This window comes from Culex pipiens, chromosome 1, assembly GCF_016801865.2.
Source record: "Culex pipiens pallens isolate TS chromosome 1, TS_CPP_V2, whole genome shotgun sequence".
Lineage (NCBI taxonomy): Eukaryota > Metazoa > Arthropoda > Insecta > Diptera > Culicidae > Culex > Culex pipiens.
The window spans coordinates 121,649,858-121,673,745 of NC_068937.1; the positions used below are offsets into that span (position 1 = coordinate 121,649,858).

At 41.4% G+C, this 23,888-nt stretch overlaps 3 protein-coding genes and 1 non-coding gene across 8 annotated transcripts in view; 2 read left to right on the plus strand and 2 right to left on the minus strand.

The window, feature by feature from the left end:
- LOC120423858 (protein RUFY3) overlaps window positions 1-19,897 on the plus strand; it is a 29,976-nt gene extending 10,079 nt beyond the window's left edge. Inside the window, exons 1-9 of one of the 4 annotated variants that reach the window (XM_039587808.2) lie at window positions 378-1,151; window positions 4,383-4,866; window positions 7,521-7,954; window positions 8,014-8,276; window positions 8,333-8,591; window positions 8,650-8,790; window positions 9,522-9,619; window positions 18,865-19,081; window positions 19,144-19,897. In XM_039587808.2, the coding sequence (XP_039443742.1) occupies window positions 4,389-4,866; window positions 7,521-7,954; window positions 8,014-8,276; window positions 8,333-8,591; window positions 8,650-8,790; window positions 9,522-9,619; window positions 18,865-19,081; window positions 19,144-19,572 (2,319 nt within the window). In that variant the 5' untranslated portion in view covers window positions 378-1,151; window positions 4,383-4,388 and the 3' untranslated portion in view covers window positions 19,573-19,897. Of the gene's footprint in view, window positions 1-377; window positions 1,152-4,382; window positions 4,954-7,520; window positions 7,955-8,013; window positions 8,277-8,332; window positions 8,592-8,649; window positions 8,791-8,945; window positions 9,844-18,864; window positions 19,082-19,143 lie in introns of those variants that run through there. The other 3 variants (XM_039587807.2, XM_039587811.2, XM_039587810.2) reach the window with 3 other exon arrangements.
- Window positions 5,395-7,514, minus strand: LOC120423859 (uncharacterized). Its single transcript, XM_039587812.2, has 3 exons — window positions 7,212-7,514; window positions 6,116-7,157; window positions 5,395-6,057 (listed from the first exon to the last, which is right to left on the minus strand). The coding sequence occupies exons 1-3, from the start codon at window positions 7,380-7,382 to the stop codon at window positions 5,624-5,626; spliced, it is 1,647 nt and encodes a 548-aa protein (XP_039443746.1). The 5' UTR covers window positions 7,383-7,514; the 3' UTR covers window positions 5,395-5,623.
- Window positions 19,898-20,778: 881 nt separating the features above from the next.
- Window positions 20,779-22,762, minus strand: LOC120423849 (hydroxysteroid dehydrogenase-like protein 2). Of its 2 annotated transcripts, none has more exons than XM_039587798.2 (3): window positions 22,486-22,762; window positions 21,992-22,155; window positions 20,779-21,930 (listed from the first exon to the last, which is right to left on the minus strand). In XM_039587798.2, the coding sequence occupies exons 1-3, from the start codon at window positions 22,497-22,499 to the stop codon at window positions 20,864-20,866; spliced, it is 1,245 nt and encodes a 414-aa protein (XP_039443732.1). In that variant the 5' UTR covers window positions 22,500-22,762; the 3' UTR covers window positions 20,779-20,863. The 2 variants fall into 2 exon arrangements, with proteins under 2 accessions (XP_039443732.1, XP_039443733.1); XM_039587799.2 differs by lacking the exon at window positions 22,486-22,762 and adding an exon at window positions 22,254-22,408.
- Window positions 22,763-23,806: 1,044 nt separating this feature from the next.
- On the plus strand, window positions 23,807-23,878 carry Trnaw-cca (transfer RNA tryptophan (anticodon CCA)). Its single transcript has one exon. It is a non-coding gene; the product is annotated as a tRNA-Trp (tRNA).
- The last annotated feature ends 10 nt before the right edge of the window (window positions 23,879-23,888 follow it).

Sequence of the window (23,888 nt, forward strand, 5' to 3'; positions counted from 1 at the left end):
TAAACAGTACACTTTTTTTTTTTTTTGAGAGATCACAAAAGACACAATTACACAAAGGTTCATCCAAATAAAAAATAAAATACAAAAGTCGATTTGCTAAATTTACAGTACTGCGCAGATAGATTTTTTCGCAACTAAAATCTATTTTGGGTGTAAATACTTGTTTTTACATCCTCCTTATTCACTCCTTTTAGTCAAAACAACTTCACCCTCCTCTCTGCGACTGCGATGAAACATATCGCCAAAAGAAGCAAACCAAAACAAAACTTGCCCCCCTCCCCACAAGTTTAAATGCTTTCCCTCATATCTGTCTAGCTGTATTAGTGCCAACCAGCACCCACGGACCGGCATTCCTTTTGTTTGCAAATTTCCCAGTGTTTGTGTGCTGGTGGGCTCACTGGCTGGCTGGTATTTGTGCGGAAAGCGTCGGAAAACTGGTTCCTTCTGTCAGCTTGAACAAGGAAAAATCGATAAATGATTGGGGCTGAAATTTTCGACGGATCAAGACGTCGTCTGTCTGTTTGCTTCAAAAGAGTTGAGAATAGTGATTAAAAAAAGATATAATTGTGCTAAAAGATAGGTTACTCTCAACAATTGTCAGTTTTTATGTGAACCATGCCAAATTGCGTATTTGTGTAGTTTTATTACTGTAATTTGTTTAAAGAAAAAGATAAATACGTTTCACTAAGGACCACAAGGAATCATGTCTCTTGCTGTCTAAACTTTCACAATAAGGCTTACTGAAAGACTTTCACAAAGAAACATATATTGCAGTAAAATATTTCTTCAACAAAAAATAATGTCATTGTCAAACAAAATCGATAGTACGCTATAGTCGGGCCGGATTAAAGTCTTCGAAGCTGTCACGTCGCGTGTATGAGTCATACCAATATAATACAAAAAAAAGTGTAATAAACTGAGCAGAAAGTGCATCTCTCGGACAGCGACAGACATACACAGTGTGCCCGTGTGTTGGTTTGCAGTGTGCCAATTGTTGCTGAAATAACTCGATCAAAACAACCAACCAAGAAACAAAAAAAAACAGCGCCCTCTGGTTGATTCGTGTCCGTCCCAGCACCAAAGAGGGCAATCTCTTTTTCTTCTCCTGGTTGGATCAAAGCGAAGGCAAAATTTTCACCACGAATCGAAACGTAAGTATGAGGCTACAGCAAACAACAGCAGATAAGTATGCGATTTGTGCCTCTCGGAAGGCTGACCATGTTCGACAGTATCAAGTCTAGCGTGAAGAAATGAGTTTGAGGAAATATGTTAATTGGTTGGATGTTATCATCATCTGCTAGGTGGAAGATGGAAATGACACATGGTTGGTAAAAACTGGCAAAATTAGAATATTGAACAGCTTGAAAATCAGATTTAAAAAATTTATAATTTAAATATTAATTTATTACTTCTTCATTTAATCTCGAATAATATGTTATTTTTTTAACTTTCTCAAATAGTCCTTAGGCTGGTACAAATATTTTTAAAAGTTTTTGTCACCCCCCCCCTTCAAAATTGGCCCGAAAAATCAGGGGGCAAAAAAAATATTTTTACAATAAACTTCAAAATTTCAATGAAAATTTAAGTGCAACCAGCTGAAATCAAATTAAAATACATTCTCCTGCGTTTTAAATCATTTTAAGCATGTTTGGGTTTATTAAAAAATCTTAAGTTTTTTTTTTAAATTTTCGATGCAAAATCTTTTTTTTCGATACAATTTTTGTTTTTGTCAGATCTTAGATTTTTTGAAAACTAATGATTGCAAAACAACTGAACTAGTGTAAAATGCATTTTAAAACACTTTTTTCATTTAAATGTGAAGACTATGGCTTGTTATTCAAATTTTTATATTTTTTTATTTTTTTGCCCCCCCCCCTTGACCTCGGCCAGGGCCGAGGGACAAAAACTTTTTTAAATATTTGCATCGGCCTTATTTTGGACAAACTGTAAAATCACAACATTTCTTTCTCACGGTGTATGACATAATAAACAAAAGGTGAATAAGAACAAATTTATATTAATTCATTTTGTTAATACAGGTAATTGTTGAGATGTTTGTGATCATAAAAAGAATAAATTTGAAAAATGGTTGAAAAAACAGACACGGCCAGAAATCAATGAAATTATGAATATTAAACATTAATTGAATTTTTACAACCTGTTGTTGAGCAATTCCATGACACCTAAAATGTTGCAAAAAGCCGCTTGTAAAATGAATGATGGTAAAAATACAAAAATCACTAATAAAACTGTTTTTTTAAGTGGTCTAAACTTTAAAAATTTTAAAAACCGATTGTGGGAATCGATTCTGTAGACCATAAAAGTCTCCATATTGACCTTTGTCCTAAATCCAATACTTGTGAAGATACAGTGGTTTTAAAAATAAAAATGTTGAAAAAATAGAGGGTTTTCGCAATTTTTTGTGGTTTTTTGCCATTTCTATATATGAAACTGGTTTTTAAGTCTCGTAAATATTTTTAACCGGAAAGCTCGTTCAATTTTCCATAAGTTTTTCTTTGCATTGAAATCAGAGAGGGTAGAGTAAAAAGTACCTGCAAAATTCCTCTTTTGGGCTGGAATTGCTCTGTTGTATTTCTTTTCTACGCATAATTGTCTTAGATGTACCCTTTCTCACTGAGATTAGGCTCTAAAATCATTCGTTTAAGGGGTAATGTACATGTAGCAAATCACTGAATTTCATATTACAGAAAATGCACTAAATAAACTAAAAAGATGATTTTCAATCACTCCTGAAAGTTTCAGATAATTTGTGACAATTTTGCCAAGCGCAAAGCGAACTGTCAAACTTTGTGAACGTTTTTCTCTAATCACCGAGTTGATTAACGGGTGCCACGATATCTCGAGATGGTATGGACTAAATTGGCTGAAATTTGGGGTGGAAACTCATAAGGCATATCCCGTGTGCATGACAAAGCCCGATTTTGAAATTTTGCTTCTTAAAAAAAAAAAAAAGCTGACGATTTTTTATATGATAAACATGAAAATATTTTTAACTTTTTTTAAAATAAAGTTTTTGAAAATCGGTCCTCGTCATGCACACAAGACCGGTTTAACGAGTCTTCACCAAAATTTTGAGCCGATTTGCTCAAAACAGTGTTAAGATACGTGGCACCCGTTTTTAGAAACTGTTCTCGGCAATGATACAATCAAATGTCTTCAAATTTGTTCGGTTAATAGATGAAAATATATATTTTAATGCCCTGCAAAACGATTTAAAAAAAAGTTTGAATGTGTGCTCATACCAACCTCTGCCATTTTTGACAATTTACATGTATGTAACCCCTTATCGAACTTCTTGATAAGATTTCCTTGGACCACCTTTACGTATACATATTGACTCTGAATAAAATTCCACTTGCGAAAGATATTTCTGATGAGCTCAATATATTGAAGATTTAATAACCCTATCGAAAGTTATTAGCACTGAAGTGTTAATAATACATAATATTTTTGAGGCAGGTTTTTTTGATGAAAACTATGTTCGGATCCAGACCTTTTCAATGCTCTCAAAAGACTGAAGATTCGACAATCCTATCTAAAGGCAGAGTAGTGAAGTTATTTTAATAGAACTTTGAAAGCGTGACTGTTGCTATTTCGGATAAATTACTTCAAAAATGTGACAAAGGCACTAATCACCTATTCATTCAGTAACGTTTTTACTCATTTTTACGTTGGACCACAAAAAAAAACTTGGTGGGACAATTATTCGTAGAATTGTAACCAGGGAGCAAACAGACTTGGTGTTGTTTTTACAGCTGTGTTCCGAAAATATACCTCGAAATGACTAAAAGTCAAAATTCGCAAAAAAAAATACATGAGACAACTATATGTAGAACGTAATCATTAGAGTTTACAAATTCCGAAAAAGATGTTTTTGGTGTGAAATATTTGGCTTATGAAAATCTTAGCTTTTGAATTGGTTTTCTTTAATATCTTTGATGTTGACTTAGAAGGTAAATTAAAGTATCATGGGCGAGCGTTACGAATACGATAACAGATAAATAGGCCAAAAAACACACTTGAAATAAAATAGCAAAAAAATGTGTTTAAAATTGCTTTGATTTGATTGTACCTCTATTTCCAACGAAATTTCAATGCTTCGGTAATAAAAATACATTTTACCAAGTTTTACTCATAATGTTAAAGAAGTTTTCGTAAATTTTTAAATAACTTTCTTAACTTCTTATTAACAGATTTATCTAAAAATAACCTTAAACAGATTTATATTTATATTTTTCTTCGATCACTGCGTTTCGCAGGCATAAGACTAAACTCGATATCATTGTCGAACATGGTGCCATGCAGGTCCCTACCTTTTATATTTATGACACTAATCAAACCATTTTTGACCACGTTTCCAGCCCAAGATGCGCGCGCTGGGCATAGCGCAGCCCAACAATCATCACCAGACGGCGGGGGGCAGCGGCGGCGAGGGCAGCACCAGCAGCGGTCCCTCGTCGTTGTCCGGGGTGATGGCCCCTGGCGTTGGGCCAAAAATCATCGACGCTGGAACCATCACGCTGCCGAAGCCGATCCTCGGCGGAAACGGCGGCGGCACTTCCGGCGGAAGCCTCGGAGGTAATGGTGCTTCGTCGGTGCCGCCGGGCTCGTCCTCGTCGGTGCCGAAAGTCGCGACGGCCGCACCACCCACTGGGCACGATTCCAGTGCGCAGGATACGATCTATCTGTGCAACTTTCGCGTGTCCGTCGACGGCGAGTGGCTCTGCCTGAAAGAGCTCAATGATCTCGACCTCAAAGAGGGCCCTTCCGGTCATGGCCTGGGATACAACGCGGGAAATGGCGGAGGCGGCGCCGGAGGTGGCAACAGTGGCAGCAGCGGTGACGGTGAAGGCTCGCTAAATACTTTCGGCTTGGTTGAGAACGCAAAGTGCGAAGAGAAGATTAACGAGCGCGATTGGGTTAACTACTACTGTAGGTGCTATTTATTGAACGAAGATGTTATTGTGTTGTTGTTATTTTGTTACGATCCATATTGTTTCCATCACCTTCCCAAAACTCTTCGGTAGAATCTTCCTGTTTTCTCCTTGTTTCGTTCTATATTCTATTATTTGCGATGTCGAGATACTGAAATACAGCACAAACTTTAATCTGGCGGATCGGTTTGAACTATAAAACTAAGGAAAAGAGGCCAATTATGAATGCAATCATCCTAAACAATGCTTGCACGGCGCTTCCATTTTTAATTTATTTTGTTTATTTATTTCTTTCAAAAATAAACAACATTTACATTTTTTATATTTGAACGTTGGATCGTTTCGATCGACGATTTTACCTTGTATTTGTAAATATTTCTTTTTATGTTCTTCGTGCCCGCAATCCGCTTTTTGCCTAAATCAAAAACACCAAATTGAATAAAAACAAAAAATATATTTCACGTAAAAATACCAAATCGAACAAAACTAAAAAAACACCTCAAAAATCGCTCGCCTTGTGCTTATTTGTGTATCAACGCGCAAATTGATTCCCCTCTTTTCGTTCCTATTGTTTTCTCCTCCGCTCCTAAACTCCTAATCCTAAGTTAGTGCTTCACTTTCACACTCACGCCACGCATCACGCGCTTTCACGACACACACACTGGTGGTCACACTTCATCCCACTGCTGCTCGTCGGTTCGGTGGTGTTTGCGCTGGGACACATTCCCGCCACGTGGGTTCCGGTAGGTCGCCGCAGGTTGAATCGACGCCGGTCCGGGCTGCTCCTGGTGGTGTTGGTCCACTTTGGCCAATTCGTTTGACAGCTGGTATCCCGGGCTGGAGTCCGGAGTTGCTTTTGCCCGGCAGGACACGCACACGCAACCTTGGCCGCAGCGGGTCTTCTTTTTGCTGGCGCTTCCGGAAGTTTGAGGTTTCGGCAGCAAGGGTAGCCTCTCTATGGAGGCCTTATTTTGAGAGAGGAACGGCTCAAAGTTGATGTTTTCTTCATCGTCGTCCGTGTCCGAAAAGGGAGGAAGCTGCTTGGTGGTCGGTCGTAGTTTTTGGAGAACCTTTGGCTTTCGGATGTAGCTCCAGCTGTGTCCTGTTTGGGTAGATGTGATTAGATTAGGAGATCTGAACACATTTTTTCTACATCTTACTGGTCTCCGAGGGGTGCTTCTTGACGTTCTTCTTCAGCGCCAACAAGACCTCCTCGTCGGACTGGGTATTCCTTCTTTGAAAGAATCGTCTCTGGTTCGATGGTTTCTGTTCTTCCAACTTCTGTTTTCTCTTCATGACCTGTCGATTCTTCAGCATCTTCAAAATGATCAGAATGATCACCAGCAGCAGCAACCCAAGCCCGATGGTCACGACGGTGATCTTCACGTAATCCATACCGTTGTCGTCCTCGTAGTCCCCGTAGTCTTCGTGCACATCGGAGGTATTTTCCGCAGCAAACAAATTCTCAAACAACCCCGCGTACTGTTCGGTTGATTTCTTTTCCAAACTCCTAGCGCTCGTAAGGGCTTTCTTGATCTGAAGAACTCCTTCCAATCCCGGGTAGAACTCGTCGTCCAACGTATGACTGTTAAGGTTCTCGTCGATCCAGCGAGCGAATCTACTCGGAAATCGCTTCCGCGTTGATTTCGGGACACATTTCATAACATTTTCAAAGTATGTTCGTAAAATGGACAGCGAGGCATTCGAACGAGGATCGTACACCTGGCGAGTTCTGAAGGGGATCCACAGCGAAATGATGGTCCGGGAATCGTCGTCCAACTGGGTTCTAGGAAGAGGAATCTCGGAGGAGATTCCCACGTCGAGTTCAGAACAGTTGCCAGGAGCTTTGATCGAGTGTAGAGGTGAAATCTTGTTGTCGGCATCACTACTGTCCAAGTCGGCCGCCCGGGTCCATCCGGAACCATCTGTATCTAAGTGTAGTTTGACCTTCCGGTAATACTCGATCACAGATCGTACCGAACGGTACGTTACGTTTCCCGAGTAGAAGCAATACTTGGACACGGGGAGTAGATAACCTTGCAGGTAGTCCCCGGTCATATCGAACCAGATGGTCAGATAGAGAGGATCGTTTGGGATCCGCCGATCGATCGTCTGCCCAACGGAGGACAGGTAAAGGAGAAAACTTTTGACGGCGTCGTCCGTGAGAGGTTCGAATCGCTTGCTCCGATACGGTAGAAGGTCCTGCAACAGTTGGATTTAATAAACTTGTAGGACAAATCTTGAACATCCCATTACCTGAAATATCTCCCTCACCTCGCTAACCCGCGGGTCATCCAAACTCAACCTGCACCCGTCACGATTGCTAACCATCCGCACACCATTCACGAGCGCACCGAGCGCCAAAATTGTACAGCAATAAAAATATACTCGCGAACCCGGTCCGATCGGAACATCAGTTGGGAACATTTCTCCGGTACATTTTCCTCCAATCTTCGATGATCCTTGCGCGAACGTTCGTCAAACGTCAAACACACAAGTCGTCGCCTACTACCTCGCCCCAGAACCACGCGAGTCTTAACCTGGGAATCTCTCATCTGCTTACAGCTCGCGACCCGGCCTCGATCGAACGGAGCAATCTGGTCAACATATGCAAGCTGGTGGTGAAGGAACTCCTCGAGCAGTCGATCCGCTTTGGCCGGATGCTGGACTCGGACCATCTGCCGCTGCAGCACTTTTTCATCGTGCTCGAGCACGTGCTGCGGCATGGGTTGAGACCGAAAAAGGGGCTTCTGGGACCGAAGAAGGAACTGTGGGACATTTTGCAAAGCGTTGAGCGGTACTGCGTAGAGGCCCAGGACATAACCTCTTCCGTGAGAGATCTCCCAACGGTGCGAACACACATGGGACGGGCCAGGGCTTGGCTGCGGTTGGCATTGATGCAAAAGAAGCTCGCAGACTATCTGCAGATCTTGATTGAGCGCAGGGATGACACACTGGCCGAGTACTACGAACCGCACGCGCTTATGATGAGTGACGAGGTAGGTTCGGCGAACACCCCTCAATCTCGAGCCGTGCTCATTGTAGATGTTAATTGCAGGTCATCGTGATCATCGGCATCCTGGTCGGGCTGAACGTGATAGACTGCAATCTTTGCGTGAAAGAGGAAGATCTGGATTCGCAGCAAGGTGTCATCGACTTTTCACTGTACCTGCGGTCAAGCTCGCGGAACAGTCCGGATGACGAGCACAACAACGGCGGGGGGAATGGAACCGTTAGTGCCATCGAAGGAACTGCCACCGGGGCGATGACTGCCGTTCTAGATCAGAAGAACTACATCGAAGAGCTAAATCGACACTTGAAGTAAGGTTACAACTTGTAAGGGTGTGTCAAGATTTGGAGTAACACCTTTCTTCCAGCGCCACCGTTGGAAATCTTCAGGCCAAGGTCGAGGGATTGACCACGACAAATGCGTTGATGAAGGAGGACTTGGCGATTGCCCGGAACTCGCTACTGGCATTGCAGGCGGAGAATGCTGCCCTTCGGCGGGCTTCCCAGCATGGTCAACCGCTGGAGGACAAAGCCAACGTGCTAGATCGGTTTGATCCGGAAATGGCGGAAGCGCTGGCCGAGGAACGTAAAAAGCGCCAGGATATTGAGAAGGAACTCGATCTGCAAGTATGGGTCTCTCTCTTCTTTGTATTGTTAGCATTCTTCAAGATTACCGCGATTTCAGGTATCTCTCAAGGCGGAAACGGAAATGGCTATGAAGCTGCTGGAAAAGGATATCCACGAAAAGCAGGACACGATCGTTTCTCTCCGGCGACAACTAGAAGATATCAAATCCATCAATCTGGATATGTACCGGAAGCTTCAGGTAATACAAAATTTCAGCAGCCTTTTTTGTGTGGCTTCTTTTTCAAGCTTTTCAGTTAACCAAGTGTTGATTTGCTAGCCTTAACTCTCTGAACCCCCTTATAAAAACATAAAAAAATTGCACACGCACACACACACCCAACACACAAACAACAGGAATGCGAAGAGGAGCTGACCCAGAAGGGCGAGATGGTCACGAGGCTGCAGGTCAAAGCATCACAGATTGGCAAGATCCTGTCGAATCTCGAAAGGAAGGGCGCAGCGGACGCGATGACGGATTCCCAGATGAGCACATTCTCTTCGCTGACCCAGGACAGTTCCAGTGGCGTCAGTTCAGCTATTGGACCGCCGAGCAAGAAAGCTCACCTCCGGGTTGGTGCAATTCCGCCATTCAACGCCAACAAGCTGCGTAAATCTCCGTCGGTCGGAGCGAGCACCGCCACCACCACCAAACCAACTGACGAGATCCCGAAGACTGTGACCACGGTGGAACCAGCGACAGCTACGGACTCCAGTGAGGATCCAAAACCGGTGCAAGATCCACCCAAGGTGGATTAACCCCTTGGAAAGACTCAATCGAATGTATAGTAGGATCGCCGATTCGCGGAATGAGATTGGAACAGTTTTTTTTTTCTAGTAGGAGGAATATTCAATTACAGTTGAAAGGAAGAAAATAAACCAAGCTATGAAAGAACACGCCTGTTAAATATTCCAAAATTCTCTTCTGAACAGGAATGCGAAGCATCACTGAAGCACAAAGCAGAGCTCATGGCAAAAATGGAAACCCAGCGGGAATCAATGGCCAACGCCATAGCGCAGTTGGAGAAAAAGTATGAAATATTTATAACTTACCTTACCGTATTTATATAGTTAAGTATTTGAACGGAAAATAAAGTAAAACTAGCGCTTTGATCATTAAACCGAAACGCTTTAGTTGCCACATGAGTACTACCACATAATTTACTTATTGTTAAGTCAGTCTACTAAACAGAAACTACAGCGAACAAAAAAGATTGCATTGATTTAAAGATGAATCCTGATTACAATCATTCCCCCCTCCAGTCAAATAAATGTCTTTCTCAAACCTGTTGGAATTGAGTTGACTTTTGTTCAGCTACACTGTGTCTATTGTGCCGCGTCGTGGGAGGAGCTACTAGCTACTACTTGTGCACATACTCAATATTTATTGTAGCAAACTATTTAAAAAAATTATATTACGGTACATCAATAAAAAAAAGTTCTGCTGATTAAGAACGTGGGTTCTGGTTTAATCTTCACATAGAAAAATAATGAGAAATATTCTGTTGTTCTTTCTAAAGTTCTCTTTACACGGATCAAAATCAGTTCACAAAATCGTGAACAAGCGTTGATAAAAAAAAACCTGACCACGAACAACACGTTTCAAAAACGTACCATGTACCACTTTATTCTTGGTTTCGAATTTCATGAACGCTTGTTCACGATTTTGAGAGCTGATTTTTCTCCTTGTTTGCACTCAAACTTGGCTATGGACAAAAAAAGATCTATAATAACGCCGAAGTGGAAAGGGGAGGGCCTGCTGAAAGTATTGTAAAGAAATATGGATATTTCAGTTGTCAAAAAATTGCACAAAAAATGGTTTTAACGGTTTTAAGAAAAGTGTAAATTTTATAAATTCTTTTTTTTTGTGCTCTCTTATGCCCAACTTTTTGTGTTTTTTAGGTTCTCGTGTTCAGTGTTTTACGAAAAATTGTTTTTTTTTACGTTTGTTCTACGACTCCTTATTTGATATATATTTTGATATGCATTTTTATTGAAAGTTTTTGTCAGTCGGCAAAAAACAATTTTCATTTTCAAATAAGTTCAAAATTTCAATGAAAATTTAAGTACAATTAACTGAAAACAATTTATACTGCATTCTTCATTAAGTATGTTTGGGTTTATTCAAATATCTTTTGAATTTTATTGAATTTTCAATGATCAAAACCTTAATCGGTTTTTTTATTTTTTTGTTTTCGTCAAATTTAAAAACGTGTTTTGAAAGCTAATGGGTTTTTCATTGAAAATTCAAAATTCTGGCGTGTAATTTCAATTATTATTTTTTTTTCTTGGAAAGAGGGAAGAAGAAGGAAAGAAGGAAAATATTCGACCAGCCCCCTAAAAATTATGAAAAAAGACTCATTTGAAAACGAAAAAATGCTGCAACTCATGAACAAAAGTTATAAGCAACTTTGTTCTTTTAACCGGTGTTCATATATTGGCATAAATGCTATATAAAATCCTCAAAATACAGAGAAACCTCTTTCTACACGACACGAAAAACGTGTTTCTTATTTTTTCTCTGGAACGACCAAACATTTTTGTAATCTTTCAAAAGCAATTGGTAGGTTTTGATCAGATTGATAAGAAAGTTGAAATATGACGATTTAGCTCTTAAAATGTCAGGAAACAGCCCATCTTTAACCTGCCGTTATTTTCATACTAAAGTACTTGAAAAAGTAAACCGTGGGACAATAAGCATTGAAATATTGATATAAAATTTCTCGAAAGTAAATTTATTTCTATTAAACTAAAAATAGAAGGAACTGATCTGTCAAAGACCAGAGTTTCAAAAAAAACCGCGGCTCTTTTTTTGTGCGCAATGGTTCGTTTGCTCTTTTTAGTGAACCGGCTCTTTGAGCGGCTCGCCCTTTTTTTGCCAATTGCCTATTTTTCAATATTTTTCAAAAAGTGGATTTTTACCCGTTTTTGTCATTTTCCAATTTTTGGTAATGGATATTCGCAATTTTTGTATATGTTATCTAAAATACTACAAGAATTTTTTTTTCGGAACTCGACATATTTTCCCCTAAAACCAAACTAACAACCTTTTCGGAGATATGATTTTATAAAAAATGTGGTTTTTAGGAAAATCGACGAAAAACGCAATTTTTTGGACCACCCTATTTCGGATAGGTGCACCCTAACCGTTCAATAGTGGAAATAAACGAAAAGGATCAACAAAAGGATAGAAATAGGACAAAGAATTTTGTTTTGTTTTTTTTTTGTGTCGTTTAGGTATATTTGTTTGCTATTTTTTTTTTCTCTTGCTGTTGGTATCGTTAGAGACAAATCAGAAATAACTTTCCAAAAGTGCCAAACCTTGGATGTAAACAAACAGTCTATCCCACTTGCTCGGACTTGCTCTAGTAAGAGTTCACAGTGAGAGAGTGGGATAAGCTGCTTGTTTACATCCAAGTTTTCGTTGTATTGAAGATTTACTACGGTAATATTTCCGTAGTAACAGTTCAATTGGGCGAACCTGCATTTGTTATCAAGCAGTCTATCCCCTACTTACTTGACGTGAACTGTCACTTGAGCAAAAGGGATAGACTGCTTGTTTACAAATGCAGATTCGCCATATTGAACTGTTACTACGGATTTCTCGCTTTTATCACACGCAGAAAAATGTTTTGTAGAATCAGCCTGTACGAGATTTGAACGGTTTGAATCAACAAAATGTTTTGTTGAATATAATCAACAAAAAATTGCGTTGAAACAAACCTTGATTTTCTCAATTCAACAAAATTCTTTTGTTGTTTTGAAAAAACTGCTTTGACGTTTAGCGTTGATTCAACAAAAATCATAATTTTCAAATCAACAAAACGTTTTGTTGATTCAAATATGCCTTATTTTTCTGCGTGCATTTATGCAAACCGACATGCTGAGAATAACAAAGCGACGCTGTCGTGCTAATTTGTCGCACGTAGCTTTTTGACGTTTGGAGAAAAACGCGTTTCAAAGTTTGACCTTGAATTATTGTCCGTTTCTCTCGAAGGTACACGCCGCGCGGCATTTCAGAATGTGCCACAGACACTGTTGCCAGCGATTTTCTGCACTTTTGGTGCAATAAAAACATTCCCGGCAACAATGCCATGCAATTGGAAGAAGAAGATTAACAAAAATAAAACGTACAGTATGGACAGCGCGCATTTGCCGAAAGTGCGGCGCGTCGTTTCGAGGCTGGTATGCCGCGTGTCTTTTTCGGGAATACGCGCAATAACAAAAACTAGAGCACACATTGTAAACGAAAACAAACATGTTTTGTTTGACTTACCATTTTGTGCATTGTCCCAAAGTTTGGTTGAATTTGATTGGCGGAGTCCCAAGTTATAATTAAAAATGTTTATGGTAGCCGGGCTTGTTCCTGTGTCAAACGCGTTTTTCTGACCTGAAATCCCTTTGGCCAGTTGTCGCACTTACAACAAATTTAAGGCTTTGTCAAGATAGCACGACAAGATTGAACCTTCTTTCATATGAAAAGTGACAACAATGCACGGAGTTTTTTTTTCAGTTTTTATTGAATATCTCAGGATTGAAATCGAATTTTGGGGATCTATGGAGGTCAAAGGTGAGACATTGTGAGCTGCACAAAATTGCGTTCTTAACCTGGCCATGGTCTTCGTTTCGTACATACACTTATGGTACTCGGGTCTATATGACCCAGAAATGTTTTTGGCTGCCAAAATTCGGAACCTTGACCGATTGTGGATGTCTTGGCCGCAAATGAAACGTTAGAATGTCTACTTTGTGATTCCGACTAGCAGAACCGATTTTGGGCACTGTGGCCACCGGGAACCTGCTACAACCGAAAAAAGTCCTTTTTGAGGCCCCGACTTTGAGGACCTGTATCTCCGGAACGATAACACATAGCGGGTTGCTTCCAGTTGCATTTGACGGGTAATAACCTCAACTTTAAGCTCCCGTAGAGATTATTTGTCAAAAGTGGACACCGGTTCCGTTAACCCGGAACATCCGAAAAACATGATTTTTTCAGCTTTTGTTATAAAATCAACACATTAGTCAATTTTTTCAACCAGATTTTTTGTAAAACATTACATACGCACACTACATACTACCCCTGACTGTTTGGGATCGTTCCGGCCAACTGTGGCCAATCCGGAACCGGTTCCAGGGTACCACCAAAACGGTTCCAATAATGGTATCGCTAGAAACCCGTCATGTTGCATATCAAACTTCATGAAATTGAAAATTATGACCATCTGAGTTCATGCCGATATCCTCTGACTCAACCTGGTCATGCTGGAACCGGTTACCGGTGGCCAGTGGGGGACACTTCCGGAGTATGCAGGAAAGCATATCATGCGACATATCAAACGTCATGAAATTGAAAATTATGACCATCTGAGGTCTTGCCGATATCCTCTGACTCACCCTGGTCACGCCGGAACCGGTTACCGGTGGCCACTGGGGGACACTTCCGGAGTATGCAGGGAAGCATATCATGCGACATATCAAACTTCATGAAATAGAAAATTATGACCATCTGAGGTCATGCCAATATCTTATGACCCAACCTGGTCACGCCGGAACCGGTTACCGGTAGCCACTGGGGGACACTTCCGGAGTATGCAGGGAAGCAAATCATGCGACATATCAAACTTCATGAAATAGCAAATAATGACCATCTAAGGACATGCCGCTATTCTTTGACCCAACCTGGTTACGCCAGATCCAGTTGCCGCTGGCCACTAGGGGACAATTCCGGAGTATGCAAGGAAGCATATCATGTGACATATCAAACCTCATGAAATTGCAAATTATGACCACCAAAGGTCTTGCCCACGTTTTTTAATCCAACCTGGCCACTGGGAGACAATTTCTGATGGCGATGTCCTCCGGCCCATCCTGATTAATTTGGAACCGAAAATGGGTTGGGAATGGAGGAAATTTGTGAAACATGCAAAGAACCAAGTTTGAAGTTTCTTCTCGAACCTAAGATTTAAAAGGTTTTAATGGGGAGAGCACCAAATCCTTTTTATTTTCCAAGGAACCTTCCATCCCAGGGTTCGGACTGACGACCTTTGGATTGGGAGTCCAACCGCCGCCAGCGACTCCACCGGAGCAGACTTGGTTTGGAGTGTTGATTGTTCTTATAGCAGGGAGAAAACTGGAATGATCAAATGACCGTACAACAACTGAGGCTGGAACCGACGTTCTACTTCCCTATCCGATAGAAGGCGTGATGACACATTACTCGTCTCAAGAAATGTGGACGCAATCACACTAGCAGCTACACAAGCGAGCCCGATTACCATTCCGGAACCATTTAATTGATGGCGGTTTGAATTTTCTGTAGTAGATAAATTTAGTTGAACCTTCCTAAATTACCTAACTTACAGACCCTCCGGAAGTGTCCCCCACTGGCACCGGTATCCAGTTCCAGAGTGACCAAGTTGGGTCATAGGATATCGGCATGGCCTTAGATCAGTGGTCCTCAGCCAGCTGATCATCGCGGGCTAATTTGGAAATTTGCCCCAGAGTCGCGGGCAACATGTAAAATATAAATAAAAAATAAGTTGTAGAGTAGAATAGTTTGAAATTGAATTTTTGACAAACAACTAAATTTTTGACAACTTAGAAATTGTCACCAATTATACATAATCAATTGAAAAAAATTCAACATTCTTCATAAATTTTTCTCATCATATTTCATGTTTTAAAATATAATTGTTGTACAATTCGACAATATTTCACTTTAAAAAAATATATTTTTTTTGTTATATTTATAATAACTTTTTTTTGTTGATAATTATTTTCTTGGTTTTGCGTACACATTTGGTTTGATTGTTCTATTTAAGCTTTGAATGTTTTGCTATTTTTTTCAATGATTTTTTGAGTGAATTTTGAAGTAACAGTAATAAGTTTTGAATTATTCGTATGTTATAGGAAAAAATCATATTTATTGAAATTTAGAAGTTTATTTTGCTTCGAAAAATTTGTATTATTGAACAAGATAAAAAAGTGTTTTTTCAATGATTTTGAAATTTTTTAAGATCTTTTCGTACGAAGTATAATCTTCTCGTTTCATTTTGAATCAAAGATTAGGGCACAAAAAACAAAAAAAAATCAAATAGAATTTTTATTTTCTGTCGATTTTTTAGGATAACAAAATTGAACCAAAAAATAATTGCTCGGAATACATATTTTATAATTTCTTAATTCAATATTTCTAACAAGTTTTAGTCAGAAAGTGATCTGATGTTTAGATCTGTTGGATATTTATTTATTCTTAGTATTTTTAGCAACGTGATTCCCAGATAATATTCATATTCATTATTTCCAAATTTAGTAATTTAATCGTTTTATAAATTCTTCAGGAAAATAAGGCACCACTAGTTTATTACTTCCCACGACCTTATAAATATTGTAGAAACCTGAAATCAATTATGGTTATTTCGTCAAAAAAAAAATATTTTTTTCTTTTTAAAGAAACTTAGTTCATGATTTCTCTAGCGAACTTCATATGAGAACGCAAAGTGGTCCGGATTCCAAAATAATTTCAAAACCATCCCGAAGGCCGTACAGAAGACCTCGGTAAGCCACATACGGCCCGCAGGTCGCATTTTGGTGACCACCGCCTTAGATGGTTATAATTTTCAAATTCATGAAGTTTGATACGTCGCTTGATATGCTTCTCTGCATACTCCGTAAGTGTCCCCCAGTGGCCACAGGTTCCGGCGTGACCAGGTTGGGTCATAGGATATTGGCATGACCTTAGATGGTCATAATTTTCTATTTCATGAAGTTTGATACGTCGCATGGTAGGGTTCTTTGCATACTCCGGAAGTGTCCCCCAGTGGCCACCGGTAACCGGTTCCGGAGTGACCAGATTGGGTCAGAGGATATTGGCATGACCTCAGAAGGTCATAATTTTCAATTTCATGAAGTTTGATACGTCGCATGGTAGGGTTCTTTGCATACTCCGGAAGTGTCCCCCAGTGGCCACCGGTAACCGGTTCCGGCGTGACCAGGTTGGGTCATAGGATATTGGCATGACCTTAGATGGTCATAATTTTCTATTTCATGACGTTTGATATGTCGCATGATATGCTTCCTTGCATACTCCGGAATTGTCCCCCAGTGGCCACCGGTAACCGGTTCCGGAGTGACCAGGTTGGGTCAGAGGATATTGGCATGACCTTAGATGGTCATAATTTTCAATTTCATGAAGTTTGATACGTCGCATGGCAGGGTTCTTTGCATACTCCGGAAGTGTCCCCCCGTGTCCACCATTAACCGGTTCCGGCGTGACCAGGTTGGGTCATAGGATATTGGCAAGACCTCAGATGGTCATAATTTTCTATTTCATGACGTTTGATATGTCGCATGATATGCTTCCTTGCATACTCCGGAATTGTCCCCCAGTGTCCACCGGTAACCGGTTCCGGAGTGACCAGGTTGGGTCAGAGGATATTGGCATGACCTTAGATGGTCATAATTTTCAATTTCATGAAGTTTGATACGTCGCATGGCAGGGTTCTTTGCATACTCCGGAAGTGTCCCCCCGTGTCCACCATTAACCGGTTCCGGCGTGACCAGGTTGGGTCATAGGATATTGGCAAGACCTCAGATGGTCATAATTTTCTATTTCATGACGTTTGATATGTCGCATGATATGCTTCCTTGCATACTCCCGAATTGTCCCCCAGTGGCCACCGGTAACCGGTTCCGGAGTGACCAGGTTGGGTCAGAGGATATTGGCATGACCTCAGATGGTCATAATTTTCTATTTCATGAAGTTTGATACGTCGCATGGCAGGGTTCTTTGCATACTCCGGAAGTGTCCCCCCGTGTCCACCATTAACCGGTTCCGGCGTGACCAGGTTGGGTCATAGGATATTGGCAATACCTTAGGTGGTCATAATTTTCTATTTCATGACGTTTGATATGTCGCATGATATGCTTCCTTGCATACTCCGGAATTGTCCCCCAGTGTCCACCGGTAACCGGTTCCGGAGTGACCAGGTTGGGTCAGAGGATATTGGCATGACCTCAGATGGTCATAATTTTCAATTTCATGAAGTTTGATATGTCGCATGATATGCTTCCCTGCATACTCCGGAAGTGTCCCCCACTGGCCACCGGTAACCGGTTCCAGCATGACCAGGTTGAGTCAGAGGATATCGGCATGAACTCAGATGGTCATAATTTTCAATTTCATGAAGTTTGATATGCAACATGACGGGTTTCTAGCGATACCATTATTGGAACCGTTTTGGTGGTACCCTGGAACCGGTTCCGGATTGGCCACAGTTGGCCGGAACGATCCCAAACAGTCAGGGGTAGTATGTAGTGTACGTATGTAATGTTTTACAAAAAATCTGGTTGAAAAAATTGACTAATGTGTTGATTTTATAACAAAAGCTGAAAAAATCATGTTTTTCGGATGTTCCGGGTTAACGGAACCGGTGTCCACTTTTGACAAATATTCTCTACGGGAGCTTAAAGTTGAGGTTATTACCCGTCAAATGCAACTGGAAGCAACCCGCTATGTGTTATCGTTCCGGAGATACAGGTCCACAAAGTCGGGGCCTCAAAAAGGACTTTTTTCGGTTGTAGCAGGTTCCCGGTGGCCACAGTGCCCAAAATCGGTTCTGCTAGTCGGAATCACAAAGTAGACATTCTAACGTTTCATTTGCGGCCAAGACATCCACAATCGGTCAAGGTTCCGAATTTTGGCAGCCAAAAACATTTCTGGGTCATATAGACCCGAGTACCATAAGTGTGACTTTTTTTCTGGGGGGCACTTCCGGTGGCCACCGGAAGTCCATTTTTGGCTCAAATGTGTGTCTTGGTAAGATACACAAAGTCATAAAATTTCAGCTCTGTAAGTGCCAAAGGTCAAAAGTTACGATAACTTTTATCATGCTCTTGGGTCATATAGACCCGAAGACCATGCCCGGGTTAACTCATTTTGGCCCAACATGCACGTGCGACAAGTTAGCACGAGAACGACGAAAGAGCAAATTTGTCCCACCCACAAGGTTACGTGTTAGGATTTTGTGAAAAGTGGACTTTTGTGTAGATTTGTAGGGGTTACTTCCAATTAATCTGTATTTGGATTCAACAGACATTGTCACCTAATTGAACGATTGTAGTCATCTTAAAATCAATGCAATCTTAAAAGACGTCTCTTTGTAGTTCTATAGTATTTATTAGGCATTTTCAATTAATACGTAATGTTTCATATGAGTTTATAAAACCCGTTAATTTTATATTTCGATTCAACCTCACCCGTAACCCCACCTCCCAGATACAACTCGGAAACGGCCAGCCTGAACGCCCTCCAGGAAACTTCGCAGACGCTCTCCCTGCAGGTGGTATCCTGCGAACAACGCGCGACCAGAGCCGAGGCCGATCTGCGAATCGAACGCGAGTGGAGGGCGGCAATGCAGGACAACGAAGTCAAGCACAAGGAACAAATCAGTCAACTCCAGCTTGAGAACCGGCAGATGATCGATGAAACTAAGGTTTGTTCTTTTTATCCGGAGTTGGATTCCAAATTGAAGATTTTGTTTGTTTCTGCTTCTAGCAAATGTCCCGCACGAAAGCCGACCTGGACAAGCTCCGGAAGCAGTGGGAGGAAGACCAGCGAACCCTGGAGGAGCTCGGAATTCAGCTGAGCGTGAGCAAACTCCAAATTGCCGACCTCAAAGAGCGCGCCCAGCAGCAACACAATCAGACCACTTCCGGCGGCGGTGAGGTCAAGGGCGATTCCGGATCGAACGGTGGCTCGTGGACGCCGGACAAGGGCGTTTCGAACTGCAAGGGTTGCGAGAAGGAGTTCAGCATCACCCGACGGAAACACCACTGCCGGCACTGTGGCGCTATCTTTTGCTCGAGCTGTTCGGAACATACGGCCGTCATACCGGGCGAGTCCGGTGGCAAACCGGTGCGCGTGTGTGACGTGTGCTGGCAGCGGCTGGCCAGCAGCAGCGTGGTACCGACGGTTGGTAAGTGAGAAAGTGGGGTATTTTAATGTTTGTTTTGGGTTAGCCAGAAAGTTCGTCCAAATTTGAGAATGCATTTCGCTTTTAAAATTTTGTACTGTGCAGAATAACACACGTTGTTGGAAATGCCTTATAGAAACAAATTATCGAAAGTTGTTGGAGTAGCCACTGTTCTGATGATGGACGCTAAGATAGTAACCGTGGTAGTATTTGTGGGTGCAACAAAAAAGATATTTAACTGTTTTATATGGATAATTTATATAAGAGCTCTAGAAGAAAGTTGTCGTGGTGAGACAAATATTTATTTTATTGAATAAAATGAGTCGACAAGTAAGATCCAAAAGTATCAATTACATTTTTGAACATCACTTTAAAACTTCCATTCTACTAATAATTGAATAACTTATTGCATTAGCATTAAAGTGATTGTTTGAAAACAAGTAATTTATCTATTAAATCTGATGACATGTTCCCTTTCAAGATTGACATTTATTTTTAAAATTTACTGACATTTTAGAAATTTTTTGAACGGGATGTCAACTTTTACCGCAACATCAAAATTAGCAAAGCAATTTGTTTGTTAACATTTGGTCTATGGCTCATTTACATTGTTTTGCTTGAAATCTAGTGTTTTGCCAACAACCGGATGTTTTCCCAAATTTTGATCAACTGTCACCACTGTCACCCAGTGTGCGAACCACGAGCGACGGTGCTGTCAACTTGACAGGCAGGAAATCGACGCAACGAATGAAAACGGCGCCAAACAACGGAGAAAGTTGAACTTTTCATACCGATTCAGACGTGACACATCGCGAGTATGCAAATAGAGATTTATTTTAAACCACAAGTGTTTTTATCACGTCCAGAAGGTCAATACCGCGTTCGTTTCGATCGGTCGCGAAGAGTTATGTGAGATCATGCACGAAAAACGGCTTTCCCGGGCAGCTGACCAGAATGATGAAAAAGATGGGGCTGACTCGAACGCGGTTGAGGGAAGCACCACGTGCACGGTGGTTGAATCAGGTGGAGGAAGATTTGGAAAATGTGGTAGTCCGAGCCAGAATTTGAGAGAAGCAGCCCAGAACCGAGTTAACTAGCAACGCATCTTTGGTCTGAGCAGTAAAGACGAGTAAGTAAGAATGTAAATACAGTTCACACGCTAAAATAATTGGGAAACTCAAACTCAATGGAAATTTGTCAATTGTCAACGCAACGGCTTACCAAAAATAATGGAATTTATTATAATAATTGCCCTTTTCACATGCTTTTGTAACCCCTCCATCAGCAAAACAAAATACTAGCTTAAAGCTTTGATTTCAGTCCACCCATCAACTTCTCCAGCTTCATGGCCTTCTGCAGATCGCCGGAAATCTTTAGCTTTCCCGTCATGAACGCACTGGCCGGCTTCAGCTTGCCGCTGAACATGTCGAAAAAGTGCTTCGAGTCCATCGTGAGCGTAGCGTCCGCCGTCGCCGGGGGTTCTCCTTTGCCAACACTGCCGGGGGCATTCTTCAAATCCGCGAACCACACTCCGGCTTCTGCGCCCTTCACGTTGAACTGGTACACGGCTCCGGTCTTCTTGATAATCTCTTCGCTCAGAAGCGACTCGATCTTCTGGAAGAGACCCTCGATTTTGCCGCTGGCAGCCGGTTTCTTCAGCGACGCGGCGTGACTTCCCTCGGCGGCAAACTCGACCAGCTGCTCTGGTGGTGTGTCCAGGAAAAAGTCCGGCATCAGTTTGTCCGCATTCTCGGGGACACACGCGTACTGCTTCATGTCGCTGATTCCCGCTGCTTTGAGGACTTCGTCGTCGATGAAAAAGTTTCCATTGGTGGACTTTGGTTCCTTGCACAGGATTGCGTACGCAGCATCGCTCATGATTTCCGGCTTCCGCGAGTACTGGTCACTCTCCTTTCCGGTCAACATCTCCATCGCCGCAGTGTAGATGGCAGTGCGTGGCCACAACGCGTTAACTGCGATGTTAGCACTGGCGTATTCACGGGCCATTCCGAGGACACACATGGACATGCCGTATTTGGCCATCGTGTAGGCAACATGGTTTCCAAACCAAATCGGGTTCATGTTCAGCGGCGGTGAAATGTTCAGAATGTGTGCGTGGTTGCTCTTCTTCAGGTACGGAATGCACTCCTTGGACACCAAGAACGTGCCTCGGGTGTTGATGTTGTGCATCAGGTCATAACGCTTCATGTCGGTCTGCTCGGTGGGTGTCAACGAGATAGCGCTAGCATTGTTGACCAGGATGTCGATGCCGCCAAACTTTTCCACGGCACTCTTGATCGCTGCCCGAACGGCATTCTCATCGCGGACGTCAACCACGCAGGGAAGAGCCTTGCCACCAGCCGCCTCGACTACAAACAGAAAAATCATTTTACTAATATACGTTACAATCAAATTCAGATAACAACTGACTCTCCGCCGCCGCCGTGTAGATGGTTCCAGGCAGTTTCGGGTGTGGTTCTGCCGTCTTAGCGGCCACCACTATGTTTGCTCCATCCTGGGCCGCCTTCAAGGCGATCGCTTTGCCAATTCCTCGGGACGCTCCGGTGATGAAAAGCGTTCTGCCGGCAAGTTTTCTGAAATATTACACAAAATCGAAATCAGCCATATTTCACAAGACTCTGTTGGTGAAGATGAACCGGTTTTCGAATGCTACTAAACTAACTAAACAAACCCTGTATTCTTCATGTTTACTCGCAAGCCTGTCCTAAATATGGTGGTCGTCGGAATGACGTGTCAACTATTTGCGGTGGGAATACTTTGCGAACTGGACCTTAACTGCGGGGGACAATGTACTTAAGCTACTCTCCTCGCCGTAGAACAAGATTCTACTATCGCTATCAGCTTTTCGACACCGTATAGATTAAAAGGTGCCTGGTCATTACCCCCTATACAGTTATACTTACCCTGTGTTCAACATGTTGTTCCGCTAGTAGTTATCCAACAGTATAATCGAATAAATATTAACACTAAACAAACTTAATCGAGTACTGCAATCTACAACAAAACTCCAACACTTAAAAATGCAACCAAAGAATTGTCCTTTTGCACCGACTTCCAGCAAACGTCTGAGGGCACTGTGAAGTGACGGACCACAACTTCTCCTGATCAAGATGAGTACATAAAGCAGGCAGTGAAGAAATTACGCGAAAGCCTCCCCAATAAGTCCTACCAACGTAGAGTCCAAAGGTCCAACTTGAACACAAACACAGACCAGAGTAGGCCCGGCTCGTCGCGAGACAGTGATAAACAGATAGAAATTTCGTGGAAATGTATGTGTATGTTTTGCTGGTTCCATCGTTTTTACACATTTCGCTTTGCGAGTGTATTGGTTGGGAATGCTTATGAAACCGAATCGAAAAAGTGTAACGTCTCACGGTAAGCATTTAATGGACCATAAGATTAAACTTTTTTTTATGGACTTATTTAAAAATTATATTGTTTTAGAGATTTATTATTTCAATGTTTTAGAAAAGTTGCTTAAAATATTTATGCGAGCAGGGTACATTGCTTGTTTACAATACGATTGAGGGCGTTAAGGGCTGGGGGACATAGCTTTGATATACGTGTTGACATAATGTTATATTTTTATTAAAAAAATGTAATTTCTATGTACATTTTAACAGTTAGGTTTAAGTATAAAAAAGCTTGTTTTATATTTTTGTTCAAACTGTAATCGCCGGCTCACACCGGTAACAGTATGACGTTATGCACCACTTCACCAATACAACGCATACTGATTTTCATACACACCTTTGGCTGAATAAGTTGGCCAATTCTATTTTTAGAATATTCGGCTGGGAAAATTTTAATCTGAATAAAATTATATTATCTTATATTACAAGTTGTCTGTAATTAGTAAAAATTGAATTACTTTAATTACTTTACCTCATAATATAAAAAAATGTTAAAAGATAACTGAAATAATATATAGCAAACACTCCCAAGCTAATTTTTAAATAAAACTGGCTTTGAAAACATGTTTAACGGAATACATATATAGAATGTAATGTGAGCACTTCAAAAATTATATGTTGAACAGAAGAAGCCAAAAAAGAAGGCATGGATATTATCTCGTTCAGTCGATAAAATGACCTAATAAAAATAAGTTTATGAAAAAAGTTAGTTTCGATTAATTGTCGAAACGTTGAAGTTATTCCAAAACTCTGTAACACTTTTGTGCACCCCGTTCGGCGGAAATAGCACCATAAAACCCCTGTTTTTCAAGACTCCGTGGCGCAACGGTAGCGCGTCTGACTCCAGATCAGAAGGTTGCGTGTTCAAATCACGTCGGGGTCAAGCGACTTTC

Bases quoted from the DNA above. Each gene is read 5' to 3' on its own strand.
- LOC120423859 (XM_039587812.2), bottom strand. From the start codon at position 7,382: ATGTTCCCAACTGATGTTCCGATCGGACCGGGTTCGCGAGTATATTTT. The intron at 7,158-7,211 runs GTAATGGGATGT...CAACTGTTGCAG, and splicing joins AGGTGAGGGAGATATTTCAG to GACCTTCTACCGTATCGGAG. The intron at 6,058-6,115 runs GTAAGATGTAGA...CTACCCAAACAG, and splicing joins GAAGCACCCCTCGGAGACCA to GACACAGCTGGAGCTACATC.
- LOC120423849 (XM_039587798.2), bottom strand. The intron at 21,931-21,991 runs GTCAGTTGTTAT...TTCTGTTTGTAG, and splicing joins CTACACGGCGGCGGCGGAGA to TCGAGGCGGCTGGTGGCAAG.